This window comes from Enhydra lutris, unplaced genomic scaffold (assembly GCF_002288905.1).
Source record: "Enhydra lutris kenyoni isolate GAN:26980312 unplaced genomic scaffold, ASM228890v2 scaffoldscaffold26, whole genome shotgun sequence".
Classification (NCBI taxonomy): domain Eukaryota; kingdom Metazoa; phylum Chordata; class Mammalia; order Carnivora; family Mustelidae; genus Enhydra; species Enhydra lutris.
Genome location: NW_019154110.1, coordinates 26789752 through 26809693, shown reverse-complemented (window position 1 = coordinate 26809693; position 19942 = coordinate 26789752). Strand labels below are relative to the sequence as shown.

Genomic DNA, 19942 nt, shown 5'->3' with positions numbered 1-19942 from the left:
CCAGCCTCAGTTGGAGCCTAGAGTGTGGCCTCTTTTCTGCCATTCTGTCTAGTTTGTGTTTGACCAGAGCAACAGCCCACCCTCTTGAGGCAGCCGTCCGATGAGCCGTGGGTCCCAGCTGTGGGCCCCTGGCCAGGGTTGAGAAGGGAAGGACTTAGCCAGGGTGTTCTGCTACAAAATGCCATCACAGTAGATGCCCCCCCCCCACACCCATAGCTGACCCTTTCGTGGGTGCCAGGCTGTGCGGTATCCTCCCGGGGCAGGTTGTGGGTCTGCGGTGTCTCCCTTCATTTGAGTGTACCCACAAGCCAGCGGTCACATGTGTATGCATGTGCCATGACTCACACATCATCCCAGCAGCTGGGGGGGCAGGGTTCATGGTGAATGTCAGTGGCAGACAGTGGGTGGCACAGAGCAGTGCTGTGTGAAGGGTGCTGGGAGAGTTCCCAGAAGCCACTGGGGAGGTCCTGACCTCAAATCAACGTGTGCCCTAGGCCTCGTGTGGGAGAAAAGTATACCCAGTGGTGGGGGGAGGGCACAGCTGTAAGTCATTTCTGGGTGACTTGATGGGAAGGGGAGACCAAATCACCAAGTGCTTCCAACATCCCCTCTTCAAATAGCCTCCACACCTGGTTCATTTGTTCCTCAGACCCATCCCTGCCCTGCCCTTTCCTCCTCCCCCAGCTGTAATTCCCACTTCACAGATGGGGGAAACTGAGGTTTAGAGGTAAGTGTCCAGCCCAAGGCCTCAGATACCATGTCACTGGAGCCCCAGCGCAGGCCTCTGGACTCCAGGTCTGGGAGGGATGGTCTGCCACAACTCCAATTCCTTCACCTTCTCCTCCCCACTCCTGGGAACCCACACAGGGAACCCCTCTCCTGAGGCCCCTCACCAGGCCAGAAGGTCAAACTCCCCAGTATTCACTGTAGATAGAGCCTTCCAGCAGCAGGCAGCATCCCCACCCCTCCATCCCTCCACTCTGCCTTGACCTTTGTGAACCTGCACTGTACTTTTAGCTTCCGATGGTTGCATGGCCAGGCCTGGGATGCCTGGTAAAACTTCACTTATCCTGCAATGAAACCTAATGGCTCTCCCTGCAGACTGTCGGCGCTCCCCCAGCTCCTCTGCGATCCCACAGCATTTTGCTGGCGCCTCCCTATACCTGTTTGGCTCTCACCTGGGAGCTCCTCTAGGAACTGGCGGGTGCCCCTGATGAATGAATGACCCTGTCTCTCCCGCCCGGCGGGACACGCTTAAGGCGGTCTCTCCTCCGTCGCCGCCCCCCCCCCCCCCCGCACATGCCTGCCGAGGGTGCGGGGTGGGGGAATGGCCACGACAGGTGCACCCCAGGGCGCCGCTGCCCTGCCCGCTGCCCTGCCTGCCGCCCGGTCCCTCACGGGCTGCTGGCGCCTCTTCGCCCCGGTTACCGCTAGTGGCTGCTGTCGCTCAGTAGAGCCCAAGGAGACCGAGGCCAGAGCGTCCACCGCGCAAGATGGTGGCTCCCGAGTCTCCGTGAGTGTGTGCGGCAGGCACGTTGCCCCGGCCGGGCGGGGCGCCCCCTCCCGGAGCTTCCGGCCAGGGGGGCGGGCGATGGGTGGGGGCTCTGCGGGCGGGGCAGCACCGCGGGGGGAGGCGGGAGCCTCCCGGACCTTGGAGGGTGCCCCCACCACGCGCCCCCCAGAGGAAGTTCCCCAGCCCTCTGTGTCCTGGTCCCGGTGGAGCAGGGGGTCCCCACCTCACCCATCCTCCACCGCGGAGCGTGGATTCCCCCTAGGGGCTCCAGAAGGAAAAGGGCCGAAAGGGGCCAGGGGAGGAGGCTGAGGACGGTCATCCTGGGGCCCCATACGTGCTGTGTTTGAGGCTGACCAGCCGGGGTGGAGTGGGGACCACAGACCAATACACAGTCACCCCAGGGGCCCCACAAGCTGTGGCGGCTCATGTCCGGGTGGCCAGGGTGCAGAGAGGTGTGAGGGACCTGGGTCTGACAGGTGGACCGCCCTGGTCAACCTTGGTCACAGAGTCACGTTTTATTTACACCCCAAGCCATCCAGGCTGTTCCCTCAGGTGGAGGTGTAGGAATGTCAATGGTTTTGGCTGGGTGGTTTTAGAGCAGGGTGGTCCAATAGAACTTTCTGGGATGAAGTAAATGGTCTCTCTCTGGGCCATTTCATACAATAGCTGGTAGCCACATGTGGCTATCAAGAACTGGAAATGTGGCCAGTGAGACTGAGGAATTCAAAAATGTTTTTCTAATCCTGATTAATTACAAACAGCCACATGTGGTTATTCGCTCCCATATCTGACAGTGCAGTTTCAGAGTCCATCTTCCCATGCATGCTCCCTACCTACTCTTTTATTCTTTTATCGGAAACATCCTAGGGCCCATAGTAATTTTATTCATCTGCAGAACGGGGCAAGATAGCCAGTTTCTAGGTATACAGAAAGGAGCTGACAAACTTTCAAAGGGTACCGCGTTGGACTTGCTCCTCCTTCCCATTTGAAGATCCTTTGGGTGGTGGGCTACAAAGGGTCGCAGCATCATGGGATCTTGGGAGGAAAGGAGGTCAAAGGCAGCTGTTTTAGCCATCCAACAGGTGCCCAAGGCCCCACTCCATTGTTTTCTCTGCCTGAAAGCTGGTGGTTCCTTATTCACTCACTCCCCAAATCTTGTGGAGCTGGGTGCCAGGCAACGTTCCCTTCTATGGGGTTCAGATGTGAACAAGTAGTAAACTTTCCTGCCCTCAGGAAGCTTGCATTCTCGAGAGAGAAGAAAAAGAAGGAGGAGAAAGCAAGCGAGCACCATGCAATAGAAATGCAGAGAAAATAAGCAAATTTGTAAACTGTGAGTAGTACAGTCGAGGAAGCTGACAGGAAGTAGTGACAGAAAAGAAAGGGACCTCCTGGGAAGGAATAGAGAAGTCTCTTAGAAGAGGGGGGAAGTGAAATAGGCAAAGTATTGAGAGGAGGTGGAGACATTATGGAAGAAGGTACAGCATGTGCAAAGGCCCTGGGGACAGGAACCTCACATTCTAGAGGAACTGAGGGAAGGCTGATGTAGCTGGGAGGGGAGAGAGGCACAGGTGACACCAGAGAGGTCAGCAGTGCCTGGGCATTTGGCAGACCTTGAAAGGGATCCTGGCACTAGCCTCAGAGAACAAGCAGTCACAGAGGGGTTTTAAGCAGTATGTTTTCAAAAGCCCACTCCAGCTGCTATCAGTCCAGATGGCTCAGAGAAGCATAAGAGTGGAAACCCAGAGTGCCATCAGGAAGTGACTGCTGTAGTCCAGGCAAGTCCAGGTGCCCTGGATGAGGCCCGTGGCGGCAGCATGGAGAGAAGAGACAAGTTACAGGCAGATTTTGGAGGGGGAACCGACAGCACCTGTGGGTAGACAAGGTCCAGGATGTGGAAGAGAGCAGGGGCTGGAGGGGCATCATTCTGGCCAGAGTACTTGGGTAGGAGAGTGGGTGTTTCCTGAGCTGGGGACAACTATGAGCATATCTGCACTGACAGATCGACAGTTCCATCTAGACAAGCCAGGAAAGTAGCTGGATGGAGAGGTGTGGCACCCAGAGGAGTGGCTCGGGCTGGGGTGGTCTATTTCAGGGTGACCAGCAGACATGTTTCTGAATTTTTGGGACAGTTTTAGGTTAGGAAGAGGAGGAGGAGATGACTTCAGAGGTGGAGGGGTGCTGATGGGGGAAAGGAAAACCGGGGTACATAGGGTCTTGGAAGCCAGGAGAAATGCTTGCTTCAAGGAGTGTGGGATGAGAACTCAGTGCCACTGAGTGTCTAAGAAAAGAGGACTGATGAGTTCCACTGCACTGAGCAATAGGAAGCACCTTCTCTTGAACTGAATAGGCTGCCCCTGGAATTCTGTTCATCTGCCCTTGTTTGACTTATCCACCGAGTGCTAGGTTCCATGAGGGGTACTGGGCACATCAGGAGGTAAAGACAGTCACTGTTTTCTCAGAGCCCAGTCATCTAACCAATAGCCTTAGAAACAGGAAGTTCTTTCTCAGTCCTTCCATTCTCTTAACAAATTTTGCTCAAGGGTATCTGCATGCCGAGCCCTCTACCAGGGCGGGGGGAGGGGTTAGGGATCCCAAAATGAACAGATATAATCTTGGCCTTCTAGGAACCAAGTGCAGAGATAGAGAACCCCTGAGTTTACCATATTGCATTACCAAAACCCACACCGAGGGAATTACGGGAGGCTAGAAGACAGGCACTAGCCCCTGCTGGGGGATCCTCCGGGGGCTGAGAGGATGCAGAGCTGCTCTTCAGGAATGCATGGGAATTAGGGAGGAGGGATAGGAAATTCCAGGCACAGAGGATGAAAGCTGGAGCAGAGTAACAGCTGGGCGGGTGCGGGGGAATGGTGAGCCTTTGGAGCTGGCTGAGCAGCCAGGAGCAGCGGGAGGTTGGGGAGGACCTGGCTCGTGGGGAGGTGTGTAGGTTCTGGCAACCACTTAGAATGGCAGTGAAAAGGGGGAAGCAAAGGAGTGACCTGCGTGTGAGCTCGCTTTCTGGATGCTGAGCAAGGGATGAATTTGGGGGCGTGACTGCCGAGGTGGAGGCAGGTGCCTAATCCAAGTGAGACAGTGCAGGCCAGAGTCTCAGTGTGGCCTTTGGGGTCAAGTGGATGTAGAGTCTTTTTCTTTCTTTCTTCTTTTTTTTTTTTTTAAGATTTTATTTTTTTATCAGAGAGAGAGAGAGAGACTGAGCATGAGTGGGGGGGTAGGGAGCAGAGGGAGAGGGAGAAGCTGACTCCTCACTGAGCAGGGAGCCCAATATGAGGCTCGATCCCAGGACCCTGGGATCATGACCTGAGCCAAAGGCAGATGCTTAACCAACGGAGCCACTCAGGCACCCCTGGACGTAGATCTAACTCTGCCTTGGCCCCTTTCTGCTTATGGAACCTTGGGTAAGTCACTTAAGGTCCTCCAGCCTTGGTTTCCTCCTCTCCAAAATGAGGAGGGTACCACCCTCAGAGTACTTGCAACAGCGATCTTGGTCTTCTCCTGGAGTTACTGCAAAGTCCTTAGCACAAGGCTGGTGCAGTTCATACTTGGCAAAGGGTAGATACTACTGTGGCCCCAAGTAGGCATCTAGGGAATGGGGTTGAGGGATAATAAGGAGGTAGAGCTGGCTGGTTTTGGCCATTGGCTGGACATAGCCTCTGGTCCTGAATGGCTCACCTAGGCTCATTCCTGGGGTGATGGAAGAGTGAGCAAGGTACGGGCAGCCAGCTAGCTCCTTCGGTCTGGGGCCCACCCCCTCTTCTGGGCTTCCCTTCCCAGAAGCACACTGTCAGGGTGTGTGTGTGTGTGTGTGTGTACGTACACACCCATGTGCAGGTTTAGGGAAGGGAGGTCTGGCGAAAACAAATGCCATCCTTTGGCCCTGTGGCTCTGGGAGTTCAGCTTTGTGCTAACTTCATTCCGATGAAATAAAGGATGTGGACTAGAGAGACTGGCCATCCCTTGAATGAGGAGTCAAGGTCATATCCTGGCTCAGTCACAGATTATTCAGGAGCCCTGAGCACCGCTGTTGCCCGGACTCTGTGCCCCCACCTATAAATATGGTTGCACAGATGGTGCCATTCTTTCCAGAGCTGAGTTCTGACATGTTTCAACCATCAAAGCTCATCAGTGCCTTGTCCTGGATGGAGGGAGACCCTTAGTGTGGGTCCCCTTTTCTCCCCAACTTTGGATGACATTCTATGGCCCTTTGCATGACCCCACCCATTCCCAGTAGCCCTCCTCCTTTAGGTGTCATCCACCCATCGGCTGGGGAGTGCTCTGTGGGCAGCGTGAACCCATGGTGGACCTCCTAACACCTCTCCCTTGTCTCTTTCATCTCCAGTCTCCACCAGCAGAGTGGGAATAAACTTTCCCAGCTAAGTTAGATGGATGGTCCCCATTAGCCCAGCGTGCCTTCCCCACCAACTTCCACTGATAAGGAGGTGCTGCTGTGTATAAGGGGAGGCTGGGGGCCAGAGCACTTGGGTGGGAGTTGGGGGTGCCCTGCCCCTGGAGCAGGAATGGTTCCCCCAGGGAAGAAACCCGCCGGAGAGGCCTCCAACTCCAACAAGAAGTGCAAGCGTTACTTCAACGAGCACTGGAAAGAGGAGTTTCCCTGGCTGGACTTCGACTACGAGCGGAAGCTGATGTTTTGCCTCGAGTGCCGCCAAGCCCTAGTGCGGAACAAGCACGGCAAAGCCGAGAACGCCTTCACTGTGGGCACAGACAACTTCCAGCGCCACGCCCTGCTGCGCCACGTGACCTCGGGGGCCCACCGCCAGGCTCTGGCCTTCAACCGGGGCCAGCCCACTTTGGAGGGCCAAGCCGAGGGAGGAGGGGCCTACCTGGACCTGGAGACCCCCCCCACCTCCAGGGGCATCAAGGCAGAGGTGGACCCAGCCAAAGTGGCCATGCTGACCACGGTGTACTGCATGGCTAAGGAGGACGTGCCCGATGACCGCTGCTCTGCCCTGCTCGAGCTGCAGAGGTTCAACCTGTGCCAGGCCCTGCTGGGCACAGAGCACAGCGACTGCTACAGCCCCAGGAGGGTGAGGGACATGCAGGTGGGTGGCAGCCAGAGGTGTGGGGGAGGGCGTAAGGAGGGAGGACATCGAGCTGTCTGGGCAGAGCGCCAGCATGCCCGGCCCCCGGGCAGCAGCCCGAGAGCTTCATTCATGCCTTCACCCAGCAGAATCTTTCACTGAGGTGTGCTCTGGGCCAGGCCCTGGGCCAGCAGTTGGGGGCATGGCCACAAAGAGGCCAGAGCTGGCCCTGTCCCCAGGGAGGGGCACGGGGCTTTCCCTGAGGGCTGAGGCCAGAGGTTGCAAGCTGGGTAGTCTGGGGGCTTGACTGGCCCACAGACATATTTTTTTGACTTTCACAGTGTTTTTGGAAAACCTCAATTAGTTTCCAAGTTAACAAACAAACAAAAAAACCCAGAGAGATTACATATAAAAATGTGAATTTGTGACTTCTGAAAAGCTAGGTCCCTGTGCTCTCAGGGCATGAAGACTAGACCCATGGCTTCTCCATTCCCTTTGTTGTATCCCTGGCCCAGGTCAAGCCCAGTACCACCCACAAGGCCTCTTGGGCATGCAAGTTGCTGCTCTGTCCTAGGCACCAGGTGTGTGAGTCCTAGAGACTGGTGTGAGAGTGCGGGAGTTAGGTCTCATCCTGCAGAGAGATGACAGAGCACACAGTTGGGGCTCTATGTAACTGGGAGGGAACAAAGTCTATCAGTTAATCCCTGAGCAGCAGAGTGGAGGGATACCCCCAGGAATAAGGCCTGGGGCAATGCTGTAGAAACGCACACAGAACGCTACAGAATTTTTATGGTTCCTCAAGCATTTTTACACTTACAAGCGTAGCCACAAAAATATACATTTTTAATTGTCAACAACCTTTTTTTAAAAAAGATTTTATTTATTTATTTGACAGAGATCATAAGTAGGCAGAGAGGCAGGCAGAGAGAGTGGGAAGCAGGCTCCCTGCTAAGCAGAGAGCCCGATGTGGGGCTCGGTCCCAGGACCCTGGGATCGTGACCTGAGCCAAAGGCAGAGGCTTTAACCCACTGAGCCACCCAGGTGCCCCTGACAACAACCTTTCAAGGAGCTGAGAGGCAGGTAGTAGCCTGATTTCAGAGCTGAGGAAACTGAGGCTTGGAGAGGTGAAATGACTTGCCCAAGGTCACACAGCCAGTAATCAGCCAAGCCAGGATAGGTTTGTTGGTCTGTCCCCGACGCCTGTCCCTTTTCTGTCTTCTGTACTGCTACCTCCCCTGCTCAGGACAAGCCTAACTCTGTCCCTCCCTTTCTCTCCCTGGCTGTCCCAGGTGGCCATTGCCAGTGTCTTGCACACAGAGGCCTGCCAGCGCCTGAAGGCATCCCCGTATGTGGGGCTGGTGTTGGATGAGACCAGGGACTGGCCTGAGTCCCACAGTCTGGCCTTGTTTGCCACTTCAGTGTCCCCCTGTGATGGCCAGCCGGCTACCACCTTCCTGGGCAGTGTGGAACTACAGGAGGGTGAGGCCACTGCTGGCCAACTCCTGGACATCCTGCAGGCCTTCGGCGTGTCTGCACCCAAGCTGGCCTGGCTCAGCTCGAGCCTCCCCGGGGACCGCCTTGGGCATGTGGGCCCACAACTCCGCGCTGCCTGCCCACTGCTCACGGAGCTACACTGCCTCCCTGGCCGGACAGATCCCGAGCCCCCTGCCTACCTAAGTGAATATGAAAACGTGCTGGATGCCCTATTCCGCCTCCATGGTGGCCCCAGTTCCCGCACGGTCCCCGAGCTCCGGGCGGCCCTGGACCTGGCAGATATTGACTTGGCAGGACCACGGCCAGTGCCCTGGGCGTCCTTGCTGCCTATCGTGGAAGCAGTGGCTGAGGCTTGGCCTTGCCTGGTGCCCACCCTGGAGGCCTCTGCCCCCGCCTCCCCTACAACTAGGGCACTGGCCCTCGCGCTGCGCCAGTTCACCTTTGTGGCCTTCACCCATCTGCTGCTGGACACTCTGCCCACCGTGCAGAAGCTCGCCCTTGTCCTGCAGCCAGAAGAGCCGGACTTGGCCTTGCTGCAGCCCCTGGTGATGGCGGCTGCGGCCTCCCTCCAAGCACAGCGCAGCTCGGGTGGGGCGCGCCTCCAGGGCTTCCTGCAGGAGTTGGCTTCCTCGGGCCCCAACTTGGGCGGCGGGCGCTGCACCTACCGCGGCGTGGAGCTGGTCGGCTACTCCGAGGCTGCCGTGCGGGGCTTGGAACGGCTGCGGGGGGCCTTCCTGGACTCCATGCGGAGGGGGCTGGGGGACTCCTATCCCGGGCCCTCGCTGGACGCCGTGGCCGCCTTCGCAGCGATCTTCGACCCGCGCGGCTACCCGGAGGCCCCCGAAGAGCTGGGCGCGCACGGCGAGGGAGCGCTGCGGGTACTGCTGCGCACCTTCGCTCCCGCCGTGGTGCGCCAGCGGGCGCTGGGAGATTTCGCTCTCTTCAAGCGCGTGGTGTGCAGCCTGGGGCGGCTGGGCCCGCGGGCCCTGTGTGCCAAGCTGGCGTGCGCGCGCTCTGAGCTGCACGAGCTCTTCCCGGACTTCGCAGCCCTGGCCGCCCTGGCCTTGGCGCTGCCCGCGGGCGCCGGCCTCCTGGACAAGGTGGGCCGCAGCCGGGAGCTGCGGTGGTGGGGGCAGGGCGGGGCTGGGGAGGGCCGGGGCGGCCCCGCGGTGAAGATCGCCGTGGATGGGCCACCGCTGCACGAGTTTGACTTTGCGCTGGCCGTGGAGTTCTTGGAGAGTGGGTGGGCGGAAGGGCTCCTGGGGTCGCAGCTCACATGAGGGCGGCCGCCTTCTCTCTGCCCTGCCAGCCTGGGGTCCGCGCTCTAAGGCCCGGAGGCGGATTTGACCCGGCGGCAACTCAGCTGACCGCCTGTGGCCTCCCACCCACCTGCCCCGGGCTTCCTCTGCTGAGTACTAACCCTGCCCAGTAGGCTGTGGAGGAAGGGCTGCATTGAGGTGGGAGCTGGGAGAGCCTGCAGAGATGCTAGGTTTGGGGGCTCCCTCAATATTGCTCTGTCGTTGTCAGAGTTTGGTGAGGAGTAGCTCACCTTGTTCCCTCTGGACCCAGCACAGATTTGGGCCCTAGAAAAACTGAGGTGTCTTTGCTGGAGGGAGAGAGGAGGACTGGGTCTAAGGAATTGAGGGACTGAGGGAAAGGAGATGGGGGTCACGGCCTTTAGCTCCCCTCCTGGCAGCATCTCTTCTCTTCAGATAGAACTAGAAAGCAGATGACTTCCTTGTTTTTGACACACAGGACAGCACCGTCTCTGTGCACAAGCTACCAGTTCAAGGGAGGTAGTGGTGCCCATGGATAGGCTGCCTGAGGCTCTTCTGTATATGGCTGTGTATATAGACATATACCTCTATAAATGTAAAATAAACCTACCTTGCATATTGTTAACAAAAAAAAAAATCTAAAAGGACTTCTTACGGTTTTGCAGTGACAGGGTCCAGAAAAATCCCCATGGACTGGATTTATTTCTAATTCTTTTCTTTCTCAGAGTCTGGTTGATCCCCAGAGTTCCTAGCCTTCCCCTGCCCTTGCCTCAGACCTTTAAGACCAAAGACTGTAAAACCACAGGGCTGGACCGGCCCAACTCTGGCCTGACCCAGGGGTTGGAGCGCTTTTTGCCTCCCGGGAGGAGTTGGGGTCTCACCAGAGCTAGGGGAACACATCCCTTCAGATTCCAACAGATTTCCTGTCCTCTCTGTCAGTCCCTGCTGTGAATGATGTAGGGATCAGGAGAGGGGCAGTTAGTGAGAGGGGAGAGGGCTGGCCTTTCCCCAGGCCTCCCAGGTGTGGGTTTAACTTGCAATAAAAGGAAACCCGGTACAGCACATGGTCTCCGTGGTGGTGGTGGTGGTGGTGGTGGTGGTGGTGGTGTGTGTGTGTGTGTGTTTGTGGACTCCTCTGTCCCCTCCCTTGGCCTGGCTCTCTGCTGGGGTCCATTGAGGGTCCATTGGGGGTCTTCGGGGCTGCCTCTGGAGGGGATGGGAAGTGCATCCTAGGGGGCTGGGAGCTGAGAACTCTGGTCTCCCTGCTCCTTCCCCCCACCCCCATTGTGTAGAGAAGAGGCACAGAAGTGGACTGGGAGTGCCCAGGGCTTACCCAGTGCTGCTCTGTGAAGAGGAAGACAGTTTCTGCCCCGGCCCCACACCCAAGAAGCCCATCAACCTCTTGTTCTGGCCGTGGAGGTCGCTGTGAGCCCTGGGGCTCCCCATTTCAGACCCTGCCCTTCTTCCTCCCGCAGCAGGCCCAGCCTCCAGTGCCCCCAGCCCCCTGCTGGCCTCCCTGCCCCTGCCTGCCAGGCCTCTGCAGCCCCCGCTGGACTTCAAGCACTTGCTCGCCTTCCACTTCAATGGCGCTGCCCCGCTCAGTCTCACCCCCAACTTCAGCACGGTACGGGCTGGGCTGGTGGGTGGGGGCATGCAGCCGAGTCCAGGGTGGGCAGGGAAGGTGGACACAGAGGGTTGGCTCTTAGAAATTGGGTATAAGTAGGAGCAACATCCCCAAGAGTGACTAGGCACTCCCAAAACAGGGACCCCTGGGTCCAACTTTCCCTGGGGACAAGGAGCGAGGATGGGGTCACCCCCTCCCCTGGTAATGATGCTGGGCCTGTGGCCCGGAGGTCACACTTTGAATTTTTGTAGAGGGACGTCTGTGGATGATCTGTGTATGTCTGTGTGCATTGGGGGTGTGCCCTTCTGTTTTAATTTATGTCTCTGTGGGTCTTTGTGTGTTACTTGTGGTTGTGGATGTGTTGGAATATGTGTGTATTTGTAAACAATTCTTTGTGCCTTAATGACTGTATGGAATTAATGTATGTGCCTGTGTCTCTGAGAGATGTTTTGTGTCTTTGTGTCGACTCTGTAGATGTTTGGTGTGTGTCTGACCTCTTAGTGTGTGTGTGTGTGGGGGGGGTTGGGTGATTGTGTGTCTGTGAAGTGTGCCATTGGTACTCCTGTGGGTCTGAGTCTTTTTGCATGGCTGTGGGATTCGCACCTGCCTGTAGGCCTCTGTGCTCTGTGTCTGTGTATTTCCAAGTGTGTGTGTATGTGAATGACAAGTGCAGGGAACACGAATTTCACTTCGCTATAAGAAGTACCCCCCTTTCTTTAATTGTGAAACATCAAAGGTCACCATCAAGGAGCCCCAGCCCGTCCTAACAAGATGGTGGGAAATTCAGCCTCAGTCATCCTTAGGAGTCCCTTTCTCTCTAACCTCCAGGGTCACACAGAGGTCCACGGGAGCCTGAGCCATTTGGGGGGGTTTCTGTTCTTTGGGTCCCTCTGTCACTTGCTGAGGCACCATGCGCCCAGTCCCTTGGGAGCGGGTATATCTTCTCTTGCCTGCACCTCTGGGACACTGTAGGCCATGCTCCTGGCCCCTGTCTGCCCCCAGCCCCAGGTGCTGTTAGGTGAGGGTTAGAACCTCATTCTGTTCCCTGGGGAGTTTCTGAACCCATGCTTTTCTCTCAAAGCCTCTGTTCTCTTCTCTCAGGAGGGTCTGGAAAGTTCCTCTTGATAAGCAAGCCCAGACAACTGCTTTTGGTCCAAAAAGCAGCCCCTGAGAAAAGAGAATACAAAGGCTTGGATTTATAGAAGGAAAAAAAAGTTAAAATAAGAAAGAGGGGGAATAAAAAAACCTACACAAATTAATATACCCCCCAAAAAAAAAAATCCTACAACTCAGGGAACCGTCTGGTCTCCACATGCTGCCACCTGCCCCTTCCCGGCCCCCCACCTGCCCTGGCCATGCCCTCACTCCCCCACTCAGGCCCTGTGACAGTGGCAGAGCTACATGCCTTCTCTCCCCCAGCCCACAGGCCCGGCACAAGGCTGGGTTATGGGAGAGGATTTCCAACAGAGAGACTCTTTGTCCTGTCCCTGCTTCTCCCTGCCCCCAACTCTGTCCCAATAGTTGTGATTCTTGTGAATAAGGAAAAAAAACCCAAACCAGAGACCAGAGGGGCAGCAAGAGATGCCAAGGTGATCACTGGGACATGGCAGTGTTTCTCCCTGGCCATCCCCCTCTCCCTTCATGCTGAAGCCCCTGCGAACAGATTAAGTCAGCCAGGGAGGAGACTGTTTCTTTTGTGTCTCCTATCCACAAGGATAGGAAAGTTCTTCCTATGTCTGGATGCCCGCCCTCCTCGATAGGCATTAGTTTTTGGCATTTTGTATTACCTCCCCTTCACAGCCGACCCCAGCATTGTTGTGCCCTCCCACCTTCTTCACAGATGGACCCGATCCAGAAAGCTGTCATCAGCCACACGTTTGGGGTCCCCTCCCCTCTGAAGAAGAAGCTCTTCATTTCCTGTAACATCTGTCACCTGAGGTTCAACTCATCGGTGAGAGGGAGTAGTGGAAACAGGCTGGGGAGGGGACTGGGCAGGGAGAGGGCTGGACACTGGGTGCCAGAGACTTTCCTGGAGGAATAGGTCTGGCAAAGGGACAGGGATCCATGTTTTCCGTCCCTGGGACAGAACAAGTCCCAGAAGACATGCTCCCAGTCCTTTACCCATCCTGTCCTCTTTCTCCAAATTCCTCTGCCTTATGTCTAATGGCCCTGGAGACTCCATTTTCCTCCGCTTTGCTTCTCTCCTGTGTTCTGGATCCTTCTGCAAGAGAAAAGACTGCCTTTTCCTGCTCTGGGTCCCAAGAGCTCCTATCAGTTCCTGGTCTGGAGCTGAGCTCTTAAAGCACAGGAGAATTGATGTGTTGAATATGTCCATTCCCATCATCTTAATTAGTTCTCTTGATACTTCGTGAGATGGAGAGAAGTGCTATTATCATCCCCACTTTTCACATGAGGAAACAACCTCAGAGAGGTTAAGTGACTTGCCTGAGGCCACACAGCTAGTGAGTAGCAGAGCTGGGATTTGAACCCAGGCCTGGCTGACCCCAAGGCCCACATACTTTCTACCATAGCCTACCCCCAGATGGTGCAGAAGCCTCATCCTGGCCTCCCAGGGAATATTTACCTTCTGTCTGGATGATTCTGGGGCTTGGGAGATCTGCTCTGGTGAAAGGGTCTAGGGAGGGGCCACAGGGGCCCGTCTTTCCTACACTTGGGAGCAATAAGTAGGGACCCCTGGTTGAAGGAGGAAGGACACCAACAGGCCAGATTCAGGAGCTCCCTCCAGGTTTTTGGGTTATATGAGTCTTGCAAGAGATCGACAGAAAGACTTCACTCTGAGGGAGGGACCATGTCTTCTCCATGCTGGGCCCCTGGCAAAGAGCAAATGCTCAAAAACGATTTGCTGAAAAAAATGAACATAGGGATGAATGTTCAGGGTGTACATACCCCAAGTATGAGAACTGCTCTATTTTCTCCATTTGTGCATTTATGAACTTGGTAACTAACATCTGTTGAGCACCTGCTGTATGTACTAGGCCCTTGTCATTCATGTGCTGTTTATTTTTATTTTTTTTCATTTTTAAAAAAGATTTTATTTATTTATTTGAGAGAGAGAGCAGGGGGAGGGGCAAAGGGAGGAAGGACCTCAAGCAGACTCTCGGCTGACCATGGAGCCCAACGGGGTGTTCCGTCTCACAACCCTGAGTTCATGACCTGAGCCAAAATCAGGAGTCAGCTGCTTAACCGGCTGAGCCACCCAGGCGCCTTTCATGTTCTTTTTAATTCCCACAACCCTGTGAGGTCAGTATTGTCACAAAGTTTACGAGTCAGCAAACTGAGGCTCAGAGAGGTGAGGCGACTTGCCCAGAGACGCACAGCTAACGAGTGGCTGAGGCAGAATTTGAAGCCAGAGGCTGTTTGCCTGGGGGCTCAGGTATGAGAAGGAATTCTGTAAACCTCAGGGCCACACGCGAGCTATGATGACAAGGACCGCTCTCTTGTCTGGCTGGGGCCCTGCCCCCTCTGACCCGCCCCCCCCCCCCCCCCCGCCTTGTGCCAGCTCATGGAGGGGGCATGCAGACTCAGCAAATAAATGGTGACCCCAAGCCCTCCACTCCCCAGAACCAAGCTGAAGCACATTACAAAGGCCACAAACACGCCAGAAAACTCAAGGCTGTTGAAGTTGCCAAGAGCAAGCAGAGGCCACAAACCCTGGCCCGGGATGGGGTGCTGGTGTCCCCAACCCCGACTCCAGCCAGTGGATCCCCCGGAGAGCCGCAGAGCAAAGGTCAGTTCTGAACTCTCTCTTTTTTTTTTTTTTTTTAAGATCTTATTTGTTTATTTGGCAGAGAGAGACACAGCAAGAGAGGAAACACAAGCAGGGGGAGTGGGAGAGGGAGAAGCAGGCTTCCCGCTGAGCAGGGAGCCGGATGCGGGATTCCATACCTGGGACCCTGGGATCATGACCTGAGCTGAAGACAGAAAATGACTGAATCACCCAGGCGCCCCCAATCCTGAACTCTCCTCCCTCCCTTCCCCACTCCCCAATCCAAATCTGATTTCTGGTGTGGCGTTGGGAGATTTCTGGTTATTATTTTTGCCAGTGTTGGGGTAGCCCATACATACAGAAAAAGGCACCCATCACAAGTGTTGTGAGCCTTCCCAGTCTGAATATACTGAGATCAAGAAACATGGCACCAGCACCCTGAAGCCCTCCTAGTCGTTCCCCTCCCACCCCCCACCCCCCCAGTCACTGCCTTGTTGTGTTAGCTTCCCAGGACTACCACAGTGAATGACCACACAGTGGGTGGCTGAAAAGAACAGACATTTATTTTCTCACCGTTCTGGAGATGAGAAGTTTGAAATCAAGGTGTCGACGGGGTTGGTTCCTTCGTGGGGGCTCAGATGGAGAATCCAACCCATGCTTCTCATCCAGCTTCTGGTGGTTGCTGGCCATGTTGGCATTCCTTGGCTTATAGATTCATCCCTCCAGTCTCTGCCTCTGTCTTCACATCACGTTCTCCCTGTGTCTCTGTGTCTTCACATGGTCTTGTTTTGTTTAAATTCAAGTTAGTTAACATACTGCATATTACTGATTTCTGGGTAGAATTTAGTGATTCATCGTTTGCATAGAACACCCAGTGCTCATTATATCACGTCGTCTGCTTAATGCCATCACCTAGTTACCCCATCCCCCCACCCTCTCCTCCAGCAGCCCTGTCTGTTTCCTAGGGGTAAGAGTCTCTTGTGGTTTGTCTCCCTCTCTGTTTTTATCCTATTTTATTTCCACATGGTCTTCTTTTAAGGACACCAGTCATTGGATTAGGGCCCACCCCGGTCCTATGATCTCATCTTAACTACTTACATCTGTGAAGACACTGGTTCCACATAAGATCACATTCTGAGGTTTCAGGCAGACGTGAATCTGGGGGCAACACTAGTCAACTACCTCCATCCCTCCCCTAAGTGATCTTGACTTTTCATGCCATTGATCAGTTGCCCTTGGTTTTGGTGAATCCTGTAGTACGGAGGTTTGGTGCCTGGCCTTTTCAGTGTTGCGTGTAGCTGTGTAGTGCTCTCTCATGTGACCATATGACTCTTTTTTTTTAAAGATTTTATTTATTTATTTGAGGGAGAATGAGTGAGAGAGAGCATGAGAGAGGAGAAGGTCAGAGGGAGAAACAGACTCCCCAAGGAGCTGGGAGCCCGATGCGGGACTCGATCCTGGAAGTCCGGGAGCATGACCTGAGCTGAAGGCAGTTGCTCAACCAACTGAGCCACCCAGGCGCCCAACTCTTTTTTTTTTTTTTAATCCACTCTCCTGTTGTGGACATTTGGATAATTTCCAGTTTTGTCTTTTTTTTTTTTTTTTAAAGATTCTATTTATTTGAGAGAAAGAGAAAGAGCATGAGCGAGGGGTAGGGGCAGAGGGACAGGGAGAAGCAGACTCCCCACTAAATGTGGAGCAGAATGCGGGGCTCGATCCCAGGATCCTGAGATCATGACCTGAACTGAAGGCAGATGCTCAACCAGCTGAGCCACTCGGGCGTCCTGGATAGTCTCCAGTTTTACGCTATTATGAATAGTGCTCTATGAATATCGCAGTGCACCTTTTTTGTGACTTCCAGTTATTTAACAGTTAGCTAATAACTCTAGGTTAGAGTATCAGGGCTGTGAGGGCTTTCTGAGACCCCTCTGTCCAACTTTATATTTTCAAATGGGAAGCTGAGCCCCAAAGAGGCCCAAGTTGGCCCAGTGAGTTAGTGGGAGAGTGGAGTCTGGATTTCACTGCTGCTCATTCCTACATCAGGGACCCTTCCCCTCTGCCATGCTACCCTTAATTTATCACTACTTAAAATCGTGGTCTCAAGATGATTCTTAACCGATGCCTTCTATCTCCCCAGCAGTTCCTGCGGCCCCTCCTCCTGGCCCCCAACTCCAGCCACCGCTGACTCCGGACCCCACACCCAGGGAGCTGGCCAACTCAGACCTCTTGGATGCTGCCTCCTCTTCCTCTTCTCCCTCTTGCCTACCCTGCTCCCCAGAGCCTGGGAGAGAGGCACCAGGGCCTGAGCCAGCAGCAGCTGCTGTGGGAAGCGGTGTGAGTGGGGAGAGCAGGATCGAGAAGGGGCGCCTCTATTGCCCCACGTGCAAGGTGACTGTGAACTCTGCCTCCCAGCTTCAGGCTCATAACACAGGTCAGTGCGCTGGAGTCTAGGAGAAGAGAGGGCAGGCAGACAGCCCTCCCCAGCAGCAGGCAGGCTGGAGTTTCTGGGCATTTTGCTCAAGGACTTGGTGACACAGGTGTTGTGTTCAGCTGTGATTGGGTGGACATTCTGGGTCCTCCAGCTGATGTGTGGGGCGGGAGAATTGGGAAGACCAGTCTCGGGCAGCACGAACTGAAGGATCCCTGGGAGGAGGCCGGAAACACCTCCTCCATCTGTCCTTAGGTCAGACCCAGACGGAAGGCAGGAGATGAGAGCAACGGGAAGCCAGGCAGTTCCGCTGCAAGAAGTCCTGGGGGTAGGGGGGTGGCTGGTGGAAACTACGGAAGCTGGGAGGACCTTGTGGGGGGGGGACGAGAACTCTCGGGTGGCTGAGGTGCGGGGAGCACTTGTGGGGAGCACTTGCGGAGCAGCCTGCAGGCTTGGCAGGGCAGCCAGACCGACCTAGTTCGGAGGGTTTCTCATGGCCCTTGCAGCCCCTATTTGGAGCTGATGGGCTGTCTTCCCTCCTCCCTCAGGAGCCAAGCACCGGTGGATGGTGGAAGGTCAACGAGGTGCTCCCCGAAGGGGCCGAGGCCGCCCAGTGCCCCGGGGAGCTGGACACAAGGCCAAGAGAGTGGCAGGGGGTCAGGGGGTCCGACAGGGGCCCAGCCCCCCTTTTCACTGTGCTCTGTGTCAGCTCCAGGTCAATTCAGAGACCCAACTCAAGCAGGTGGGAGAAGCGAGGCCGAGACTGGGGCTGGGGCTGGAGCAGGGCTGAGGGGGTGCGACTGGTGCTGGGTGCGGGGAGGGAGCCAGCGGAGGAAGAGGAGCTCAAGACTGGAGGGACCGTGGGATCCTGGTGGGCAAAGGCCAAATCTCACCTCCCCTTCCCAGGGTGACACTCCATAAATGTATGTCCGACGTGTGGCTCATGGGTGGAGGGTTAGCTTGTTGAGGATGATTGGGTAGTGTGTGTGTGTGGGGGGGTCCTTGGGCTTCCTTATCCTGTTGCCAGTCTGTCTGTCTGTCTGTTAGCACCTGAGCAGCAGGAGGCACAAAGACCGCCTGGCTGGGAAGCCCCCCAAGCCGTCCAGCCAGCACAGCAAGCTGCAGAAACGCGCGGCGCTGGCTGTGAGTATCCTCAAGGTATCTGTCTTCAGGCAACAGGGCTGGGGCCCGGGGCCTGCGGGGAGAGGGTGGGCCAGAAGGGCAAGCTGGGGACTAGGGTGGGGGGGGCAGGAAGGAAGCCACCCCCTCACACCCCCTACAAGGCTGCCTGGGGTGAGGGAATGCTGGGCTGGGGTTCCCGGCCATCTTGGGATCTGCCTGAGGAATTTCCGGCGAGGTGGGGCGAGATAGTAATCTCAGGGTCAAGAGCGAGGGTTTGGGCGTGCATCTCCTAGAGACCATCTCTGCCCCCACCCCCCACAGGCTCCTTCCTCTGGGCAGGAAGACAGGTGGTGGAGAAAGCCCTTTGGAATGAGTTTTTGGGGGTGGGAAGGGAGGACTTAGGTTTGGAACCCTAAAAGGCACGTCTTTCCTGCAGCAGAAAGCCCATCCTGGCACCCCGGGGGTGGGGGTGGGATTTTCCTGGGTCAGACTGTGTCCATTCCTCTCTCTCCTCTCTGCAGTCAAAACTGGCCTTGCAGAAGCAACTCACCAAGACGCTGGTGGCTCGCTTCCTGCCCAGCCCCATCCCCGCTGCGGCCGCAGCCATCTGTGCCCTGCCGGGGCCCCTGGCCCTCCGGCCTGCCTCCACAGCAGCTACCACCCTCTTCCCAGCTCCCATCCTGGGCCCAGCTCTGTTTCGTACCCCAGCAGGAGCCGTCCGCCCTGCCACGGGGCCCATCGTCTTCGCCCCCTACTAGGCTTCCTGGGGGAGCCAGGGCCCATTTTCCAGCAATTGCTGTCCCCTGCCTCCTCTTCCCGAGATGCGTTTCCTCCATCCCCCAGGAGATTGCCTTTTACAGCTGAGGGCTTCCTGTCCAATCTAGGAAGAGCTGGGCTAGTTTCAAGGGTACCTGCCCTTTACCCAGTTTGGATTAGGGAGTCCACTACTACCCTCCTGGCCCAAGGACCTTCCGTCCCCACCCTCCTTTTCCCGGCCTTCTCAGACTAGTGCTGGGTTCCCCTGCATTGCCCAGCCTAATTAATGGGGAGCAAACTGAGAAATCCCAAAGATCTATGCAAAATCCTAGCCCCAGCCCCATGGTGCTCTCGTCTCCCCCACTCAAGACCTATACCCCCATGGCCAGAGGCCCTAGGAATCTTAACTTTGAGCCTGGGGACAAGCCTGCGGGGGAGGCCGTCTCTTCACTGGATTCTCCAGGGAATCACTGGAAGTGGCAGATAGGGTCTCAAGCTGGAGAGGGTTCAAGGCCATCTGGACAAGGTGACCCTGGGGGAGTGGAAGAAGACTGTGGAGGAGAAAGGGAGCAGTGTTGAGTGGGGGGCAAAGCCAAGATGAGGCTGGGGCTGAAAGCTTTTGGGGTTCCTCTGCTCTGACAAGATGTGGCTAGGAGAGGGGTAGGTGAGGGTGATTTTCTGGCAGGGTCCAGTTTTAACAGAGGTGATCAACCCCACACAAGCTCTCTCCTCAGCCTTTTATCGGTTCCTTGTGAACCCCAGCTGGGTGGGGGGAGCACTAGGTCTCAGACTCCGAACCCAGCAAACACAACCCCTCCCACCTCAAGGCTCCCAAAGAGCCTTCCCCTCTAGCTCCTCACCCTAAACTGGTCCCTAACACTAAATCCAGCTTCCCCTCCTTCCAGCCAGCACCCAGCCCCCTCACTGTGAAGCTGAGCGTTGGGATC

At 56.0% G+C, this 19942-nt stretch overlaps 1 protein-coding gene across 1 annotated transcript; it reads left to right on the top strand.

Moving 5' to 3' along the window:
- The first annotated feature begins 4900 nt into the window (after window positions 1–4900).
- Window positions 4901–19085, top strand: LOC111151489 (zinc finger protein 385C). Its single transcript, XM_022509503.1, has 9 exons — window positions 4901–6588; window positions 7857–9300; window positions 10790–10962; window positions 12803–12913; window positions 14545–14710; window positions 16830–17120; window positions 17666–17859; window positions 18165–18275; window positions 18761–19085. The coding sequence occupies exons 1-9, from the start codon at window positions 6046–6048 to the stop codon at window positions 18995–18997; spliced, it is 3270 nt and encodes a 1089-aa protein (XP_022365211.1). The 5' UTR covers window positions 4901–6045; the 3' UTR covers window positions 18998–19085.
- The last annotated feature ends 857 nt before the right edge of the window (window positions 19086–19942 follow it).

Coding starts and splice junctions, on each gene's coding strand:
- LOC111151489 (XM_022509503.1), top strand. CDS start 6,046: ATGGTTCCCCCAGGGAAGAAACCCGCCGGAGAGGCCTCCAACTCCAAC. Junction 12,914..14,544: donor ACCTGAGGTTCAACTCATCG/GTGAGAGGGAGT, acceptor TCCACTCCCCAG/AACCAAGCTGAAGCACATTA. Junction 14,711..16,829: donor CGGAGAGCCGCAGAGCAAAG/GTCAGTTCTGAA, acceptor TCTCCCCAGCAG/TTCCTGCGGCCCCTCCTCCT.